We start from the raw sequence: 8,502 nt of genomic DNA, 5'->3' as shown, positions 1-8,502 counted from the left end.
TACTGTCACATTAATAACTAGTCACTCATAAAATTCAAATATGAAATACTTATGAGTTATGATGCATTAATAACGTACGTTACAAACATCCAATATTCTTAATTTTCGTAATCTTAAAAACACAAAATTAAAACTTCAATAAATAAATAAATAAAAAGTCTTCGCAACAAAAAGAAAAAGTGCAAAAACATTTGCACTTTTGAAGTTTGCTTTCCTTTAAAGCAAGTGGTGGAAAAGAAATATTCATTTCAAATCATTTTTTAGTAATAATTAAACCAACTTTTAATTTTGACTAAAACTTACACCTAAAGTATAAAAAATTAATATAATATATATATATATATGAGATTCCTCGTAGATTGGAGAGGGTAACGAGTGTCAGCAAAGATGCTGAGTCCCAAAAGAGGTGGATTATGAGATTCCATATTGATTGGAGGAGAGAACGAAACATTCTTGACAAGGGTATGAAAACTTCTTCCTAATAAACACGTTTTAAAATTGTGAGGTTGAGAGCGATACGTAACGGACTAAAACAGACAATATCTGTTAGTAGTAGACTTGGTCGACTACGTATAAGCACATTCATTCCAACATATATATTAGAAAACGTTAGGTATGGTTCGAAATAACTTTTTAAGTACTTTTATTAATTAAACATTCAAAACGTCATTCGGGACAAACATTTAATTTAGTTTTTCGAGAATGGTTTCTTTATTCCATTACTAAATCATATCTATTCAACGAGATTGTTACAAATGGATACACTTAAATAAAATAATGGTAGGTTCAAGATGAGAGTGAAAAGTGACCCAATACAAAGGGGTGACCACTTTTTGTTATGCTTCAGAATATCCCAATTCCTACCCAAAATGCATATTTACAATTTGAAACTATGAAGCTTAGAATGGGGAGTAGCGTTTCGAAGTTACATTCCGAACGCATTTCGGGGTCGAAAATCAGTTAGCTTCGATCAGACTGATCACGTCTTACTTTGATGGGGCATACGGGGCGTCGTCGTAACGACCTCTCGGTTCAACTTTAGTAATGTTTGACGATCTTTGATCGTCCCGTCGAAGAGTTGACCCTCGGGATTTTCTGCATAACATACATAATAGCAACTCACACAAGCATGGGGCAGTGCCATTGCAATCCTTGTCTGAGGTAATTCAAAATGGAAGTGATTTAGTTCATATGAGCTAAGAAAACAGCTCTATTAGAAGCAAGGAAGAAGAGCACAAACCATTAGATATCCAACTAAGAAGCTTAGCAAGGAAATGGTAGCGGTGAAGCCACCGTGCACTGTAAACGTCCAGCTCGATATAACAATGACACAAATAGAGCCACTACAAACTCCGGTGAGGAAGCATATTGAGCTCGTTATATCTGAGTCGACGATCGGTACCATGTCATTCATCTCGAAAAGTTTCCAAGTGTCTTGTGACGCTCGCACGAAATCTCTTCCATATGAAGCTATCTGATAAGAACAGTTTTGAAACGAATCATTTCGATTACGAAATCGACGCATTGTTTCGAAACATCCAAGTCTAATGAAAATGGAAAAAGACACAAGCAATACCTGCACGAAAGCCCAACTATTGCCTCGTCGAAAGATCGAGTTCATGACATGAAGACAGCAATGAGCACAAGAAAACATGAACTCGTCTTCCCCCTCGAGCAAATTTAGACCTCGAGCGAGGATTCGAAGAGCTTCAATGGTAGGCACAAAGAGAGAACCAAGAGAAGCACTTCCTAAGTTTCTAGTTAAAGCTCTTTGGAGGCAAAATTGAGTATTGCTTTGCATTCCTCTAAGATAATACAGAGATATCACTCTACTAACAGTTATATTAGCAACATTTCTCATCACTTCAGCAGTCCAAGCCAAGCTAAGAACTAAAACGATTATAGTCAAAGGGGGAAAATAAAAGTTCAATGCACCAATGACAGCCAAAATCCATATAGACATCCAAAGAAAGCCAGCCCCGAGCATCCAATACGTCGGTTGATTCAAATCGGGGAATTTCTCGACGGGTTCGAGCGATTTGATGAAAACCTTTGAACAAAAGCCTATTCTCTGTGAAACCCAGCAGGCATATAAACCATTACCAATGGCAAAAACAAGAAAACAGACTCCTACACCTTCGGTGGCAGGCATTTGGAAGCAAACTAGCAGGATTCCAGCTGATAAAGACATAGCAAAAGAACACCATAGAATGAAATGAACCATGAATTTAGGCCATAACCTCACAGCCTTTTGCCAAGCAAATGCAAGACTAATACTCAACAGAGATGCAACCTCAACTTGTGGAAGGAAGTACTGAAGAATCCTTCTCTCTTTTCTCTTTATAGACTCTGATGCATATAACAGGCCATGAATTCCCTTGAAAACAAGGAACCCCACAAGCCCAACAGCCAAAATCAAGTGCAGGACAAACAGGAACAGATATAGTTTATCTGTGTATGCTTTTGAGTTCAGATTAATCACTGCAGGTTGCTGTTTGGCAACAACAAAATAAGGGCAAAAATTCAACACTAATCATGATCAAAACAATCAAATGTGAGATGGGTTTTACCTGTGGAGTTGAAATTGAGCGAGGAACAGGGGACTGATGGTGTTGGTGGCGATGGTGGCCGGAAGGGCCACTGGAGGAGGGCTGAGGAGAAGGAGTGGCTACTCTAACACCACCGTTGAGGATGATTCTCAAAGGGTTTGTTGGGTTTAATCTATGCAACATTGCGGCGTGCATATCGCCTTGATTATTGGTGTTTTTGATGTCCCTTTCCATCGCTTGCTCTGGTAGAACACCTACTCTTCCCCCTTTTTCTAGATCTTCTGGTAATTGACTCCCATTTTCCTCTCTCTCCTCTTCCTTTCTTCTCTCCATTTCCCTCTCCTCCGCCTAAAAACCACACACACAGCAAAAATTTGAAAACCCCATGAGTTTTAGCGTTCTAAATCAACAAGAAAAGAAAACCCACCAAGAAAAGAGGAACAATCAAAGAAAAGAACCCTAAACATGGAAAAAAATTGAAAATCTCCAACAATACACTATCATCTTACTGGTTGAAAGGTACCCATCGGAGAACGGTGACGGTGGTGGCGGTGGCGGTGGCCGGAGCTGGAATTTAGGGGATTTGTTTTTGTTGTATCTTTTTGATTTTGGTGGGTGGGATGTTCCCAATTTGCCTTTTGGAATTTGCATCAGAATATGAGAATGGGAGTAGCTTCAGAATTGTTTTTCAAAGCTCACGAGCTTCGTTTGGCGCGTGATATCACGGACCAATGGGAAGGACTGCCGTCATTGAATGTTCTGACTTGCGTCTTTTAAAAAAAACTTTCGCACGTGCTGTAACAGATTAACATTTCTGATTGGAAATGGACGGCTGAGATTGGACGTATGTATTTTTGCCACGTTGCGTTTATTTTTATATTAAAATATTGGTTACGGAATAGTTAATTAATAGCAAAAAAGTTTTGGACTTTATTGAGATTTTAAAAAAAAATTATTTAATGCATTTAATTTCCAGTGTTTAATATTTTTTTTTTCTTTTTTCTTTAACTTATTTAAAACTCTAACGGCATTGAATCTTGTTTGCCTTTTATTGGATATTTTTTTTCTTCTAAAAATATTAATTTATATCGATAAATATCTTAATTAACCTTAGTATCATTTGATTTGAACATTAGTAGCTAAGCATGATGAATTAATGTGGAGATGAGGTTTAACGAGCTCAACTACGATCATAGCTCGAGAAAAGTAAGATGAAAAGCCATATAACCTAAGTGAGGTCAAAATGACAAAAACCCGAATATATTCTCAATCAAAATGAGAGGAGACTAATAGGAACAACAAACCGCCACAATCATATATGATAATGTCCACTTTGAGCATATCATACCTAAGATTTTTCTCTTAATTAGCCAGGCGACTCTCTTCTCTCAAGCTTTTCTCGAGCACATTGTTGGTCCAATAAAACTCTCATTGGATGTTCATTATGATTCTTCACGTTCGAGGATTCTCTTGACATGGTTAAGTTAAGATAAGAGTATGACTATATAAATTTTCGTGACTTTACTTTTGATTTTTTTTAAAATATCTCGTACCAATAGAGATAATGACCCTTATTTATTTATATAAAAAATTAATTTGTCAACGTCCAACTTCATAGACCACATATAAGGTAGAAAAAAGAGAAGATAGGGTTAGTGTCAAAATTGGCCCACCAAAACGGAATCCGGAAAAGTTAAATGACGTGTGTCTGAAAGTGGACCCCACAACGGTCAAAATCTTACAACTTGAATCCACCTCATCTTGTCTTATTGGTTGACGTCATCATCTAAACATTCAAAAGGTTATATTGTGATGTGGGCAGTCTCACATTAACCCTCCTGCACCCTCTTTATGATTGGTCAGTCCTTATCCTGATTTGATTCCTGTTCTTAGCACCATTCTAATTTCCCCTTTTAATTTTTTTAAATTTGTTTCTATTTTTTGTGGCATTTGTTCATAACTTTTCAATCATTGGATTGGGTTTTGATTTGAGTGACATTACAACACAATTGGAACCTAATATCAACTAATTTAGTTATAAAATTTGTCTCATTTAACTACTTTATTTATTGATTTATTTTCATTTATTAAATTATCGTCTAACATAAACATAATTTAAATAATTAAAATCATAAAAATATCTTTTAATTATCCGGGCTTTTTTTTTTTTTTTTTTTTTTTGTTAAATAACAAATAAAAAAATTTTAAATTTAATCTTAGTTGCCCGCTTATTATTGATTTTCAAAAATAAATTAGTCTATATTCACGTGACAATTATTATTATTATTTTTAACCTACTTGTTTACAAACATCCAAACCAAATATGTATTAAATGAAAAGAAATCAAAAGGAATTCAAACATAAATAAAATTATAAAATAAAATAGGCATTTGTTTATTAAGTGTTGTGAAGAACAAATCTACCTAATATCTTAATTATTTATTAGTGAATAGATCAAACCTACTTTCTCAGGATTGTTTAGTACTTCCAAACCACATTCATGATCATAATCTATTCTAACCACTTAAATTAATACAAATTGATTAATACTTTAAAAAATAATGCATAGTACACTCAATAATGCATAAAAATGAACAATCATACACTCTTATGCTTCAGTAAAAACACACAACATTCATCTATTACCATATATGCCTAAATATTTCGATAATAAAACTCGAAAAATAACCTTGAGGCATTATGTTATACTAACCTTGTCGGATAATCTCTCGAACAAGGGTGTCGTTTTTTTTTTTTTTTCTCGTTCTACTCTCTCGTTCTTTGAATCCCAGTCCATCTTGCAAAATCGACCCACCTGGGGGGAAAAATATTCACAGAAGTTTATCAGAATAGCTAGGAATTTGAAGAGAATGCAAGAAGGGTCATGAAGAAATCTCACATCAACGATCCCAAGAAAGTGTTGCCAGTTCGAACTGCGAAGCAGATTGCACTCAGTGCTAGCTTGTGCTTGTGCAGCAAAGGCTCTAGCATTCTTTGCTCTATTACTCCCGCAAGTATTTGGTACCTGAATGAACAAGAGAACCACGCTTTTTTAGTATATTCGATATTGGAGGGGTAAAATGGTATTTTCCCTCGAGTTGCGAGTTCGAGAAACTTACGTGGGTGTAATGGTCACTACATAATAGTACATAATTATCCAAGTATTTGAGGTACTTGAAAGTGAAACCTCCATTTTCAGATCAATCAATCCTAAATGCACTCTTGCATACTTTCATGTAACAACTCAAGCCCATCGCTAGCATAACAATCTTAAAACACGTCTATTAGGGAGAGGTTTCCACACCCTTATAAGAAATGTTTTGTTCCCCTCTCCAACCGATTTGGGATCTCACAATCCACCCCCCCCCTTGGGGGCCTAACGTCCTCGCTGGCACGCCGCCTAGTGTCTGGCTTTAATACCATTTGTAATAGCCCAAGCCCAACGCTAGCAGATATTATTCTTTTTGGGGCTTTCCCTTCCGAGCTTCCCTTCAAGGTTTTAAAACGCATCTACTAGAGAGAGGTTTTCACGCCTTTATAAGAAATGTTTCGTTCCTCTCTCCTACCGATGTGGGATCTCACAATCTACCTCCCTTGAGGGCCAGCGTCCTCACTAACAATCGCCCGGTGTCTAGCTTTGGTACCATTTGTAACAGCTCAAGTCCAAGCCCACCGCTTCGGGCTTTCCCTCAAGGTTTTAAAACGTGCCTACTAGAGAGAGGTTTCCACACTCTTATAAGAAATGTTTCGCTCCCCTCTCCCACTGAGGTGAGATCTCGCATTTCATCTAATCCTACTCCATCTATTTATAACCAATTCCTTGGCTAAAAATTACTATGCTCTAACTACCCTAATAATATTCCTTACTACCCCAATGACTTTCCTTTTAGGTATCTCCAAACATTACCACGATGGCTACTCCTAAGATGTGAATTTAGGTCAGCAGAATATACAAGAAATGAAGTGCAATAGCCATGGTGTTAAAAGAAACAAATATCACTCATTGAAGCGAAAAGTGCAGTACCTTAGGTTGCTAGAAACCGACATGTAAGTTCCATAGCCAATACTTGTTGCTAGTACAGGCACATCCTCTGCTTCCATGGCGTATGATTTGTCGAATAACTTTCTTACATTTATCAAGGAGTTCGTTATGCCTGTACCCACCTGAAATACAGAGTCAATGAGGCCTATGGTTCCATCTACGCATCGATTAGTCGAGCAATGTTTTAAATATCAATGGAACACCAAGTAACTTCATTTGATTTCTTGTGAACTAGCTCAGAAGAGTAGAAAAGCAACAGTGAATCTCGATCCTACTATACTATCAGAGATCTATGTTGATCCTACTATACACCAAATTATGACAATCTTGTGTATGCTTATGAGGCAAAAGAATTGCTTAAACATAATAATTTCTTAAACCAAGCCAAAAGGCAGACCAAAGTGGGGTTCAACAGGCTTACCACCGATGCACCACTCCCTACAGCAAATAACTTGGCCCCATTACGCTGCAAATGAACATATGAAATCACATTGAGTAAAAGTAAACATTCAAATAGCTCAATAAATTCAGCTCAAACACACAAGACATACCACCACAGCACCAACCCTTTGGAGAAACGAATACGAGGTACCTGCAAAAGCCACCTGCAGAACGAGAATTTCATTAGGGAATTTTGTCGAACACCTAGTGTTCATTGCGACTCTTGGAAACTCAAAAATGCCCATGTGAAGAATTGAAATAATAGAAAGTATTGACATGATGGATATTGATATTGAGGCAAGACAATGGTGTATACAAGTGAAAAATTTGAAGGTTTGTTTGGGATTCAGGGGACAGATACCTGGAAGGCGTTTTCAGGGCAGCCATAGAAGAGCTTGGTGAGAAGTCCAGCACTGATTGCTAGAGGAGGTTTGAGAGAGACGGTGGGAGCTGGAAGCCAAACAAGCATGAAATCTGCCACAATGGCCATGATCTGTTCTTCATTCGAAAAAAAAAAAAAAAAAACACAAACACAAACTTGGTAATTATTTCATATTTCTAAATATAAACATCCAAAAAAAATATTATATTTTAATATATATCTGAATAATCCTCTATTTATAAAGTACTATTTTAGTTTTAGTTTTTATAAATAAAAATATATTTTAATATGTATCGGAAAAGTTCTCTAAGGTTTTTTTTTTATAAAAAAAATTACTAACATTAAAAAAACAAAAACGAAAGTTATTAAAAGGTTAAAATGATGGCACATACCACGTCAGCACAAACAAAATCCAGCTCCTTGCTAAAGTTCTCCTTGCGTTTCTCCAGCTCTGCAGCAGTCTTATCAAAACACAGCCATATTAGTTTTGACATATTACAAATTTAAATTTTAAATTTTATACATCCTGTTTAATTGAAAGTGAAATTTTTTTATCCTAATTTTAGGGGGCTTCATATGTTTCGATAACCCGATCAACTTAAACTAAGTTGGATTGGGTTGAATTTTTTTATATTCGAAAATTTATGTCAGGTTGCGGATATTATTTTACCCGACTAGTTCGACCCATTTAAAAATAGGGTTACAACCCAACTAACCCTGCCTTCCGTTTAAAATTTATTATAAAAATTAAAAATATTTGAGGTTTGTACATGATGTTAGTGAAACTTTATGACTTGTGAATATTTAATGTTCGAGTTTATGAATTTTTAGTTATTAGTGTTATAATGATAATTAGGATTTTAATAATAATAATAAAAAAAACACTCCAACAACTCAATTAAAGAGTTTGATTGGGTTGTAAACTCTATTTAAGTTATTTGGGTCACTAACTCAATTAACTCCAAATTTCGAGAAAAAAATTCACTCAATCGAGCTCAATCTAACTAATATGAAAATTTGATTTGGTAAAAAAAAAAAAAAAAAAAAAAAAAAAAAAAAAAAAAAAAAAAAAAAAAAAAAAAAAAAAA

General features: G+C 35.5%; 2 protein-coding genes across 2 annotated transcripts in view; both read right to left on the bottom strand.

The window, feature by feature from the left end:
* Positions 1-746: 746 nt before the first annotated feature.
* LOC111442309 (CTL-like protein DDB_G0274487) lies at positions 747-3,210 on the bottom strand. The gene is made up of 5 exons (XM_023079663.1): positions 3,059-3,210; positions 2,571-2,897; positions 1,577-2,491; positions 1,241-1,474; positions 747-1,156 (listed from the first exon to the last, which is right to left on the bottom strand). The coding sequence occupies exons 1-5, from the start codon at positions 3,074-3,076 to the stop codon at positions 980-982; spliced, it is 1,671 nt and encodes a 556-aa protein (XP_022935431.1). The 5' UTR covers positions 3,077-3,210; the 3' UTR covers positions 747-979.
* Positions 3,211-5,150: 1,940 nt separating this feature from the next.
* The window catches only part of LOC111441387 (protein RETICULATA-RELATED 4, chloroplastic-like), a 4,942-nt gene continuing 1,590 nt past the window's right edge, over positions 5,151-8,502 (bottom strand). The window contains exons 2-8 of the mRNA XM_023078347.1: positions 7,807-7,875; positions 7,394-7,525; positions 7,143-7,196; positions 7,013-7,057; positions 6,574-6,713; positions 5,449-5,574; positions 5,151-5,364 (exon numbers count right to left, since the gene is read on the bottom strand). Coding sequence (XP_022934115.1) covers positions 5,316-5,364; positions 5,449-5,574; positions 6,574-6,713; positions 7,013-7,057; positions 7,143-7,196; positions 7,394-7,525; positions 7,807-7,875 — 615 coding nt within the window. The 3' untranslated portion in view covers positions 5,151-5,315. The remainder of the gene's footprint in view (positions 5,365-5,448; positions 5,575-6,573; positions 6,714-7,012; positions 7,058-7,142; positions 7,197-7,393; positions 7,526-7,806; positions 7,876-8,502) is intronic.

This window comes from Cucurbita moschata, unplaced genomic scaffold (assembly GCF_002738365.1).
Source record: "Cucurbita moschata cultivar Rifu unplaced genomic scaffold, Cmos_1.0 Cmo_Scf00004, whole genome shotgun sequence".
NCBI classification, from domain to species: Eukaryota; Viridiplantae; Streptophyta; class Magnoliopsida; order Cucurbitales; family Cucurbitaceae; genus Cucurbita; species Cucurbita moschata.
This window is presented reverse-complemented; position numbering and strand designations above follow the sequence as displayed.

What these genes read in the sequence shown, in the direction of transcription:
- LOC111442309 (XM_023079663.1), bottom strand. An exon ending in ATAGTTGGGCTTTCGTGCAG is followed by an intron (nt 1,475 to 1,576) that starts GTATTGCTTGTG and finishes TGTTCTTATCAG; the next exon opens with ATAGCTTCATATGGAAGAGA. An exon ending in TCTTAGTTGGATATCTAATG is followed by an intron (nt 1,157 to 1,240) that starts GTTTGTGCTCTT and finishes GAATTACCTCAG; the next exon opens with ACAAGGATTGCAATGGCACT.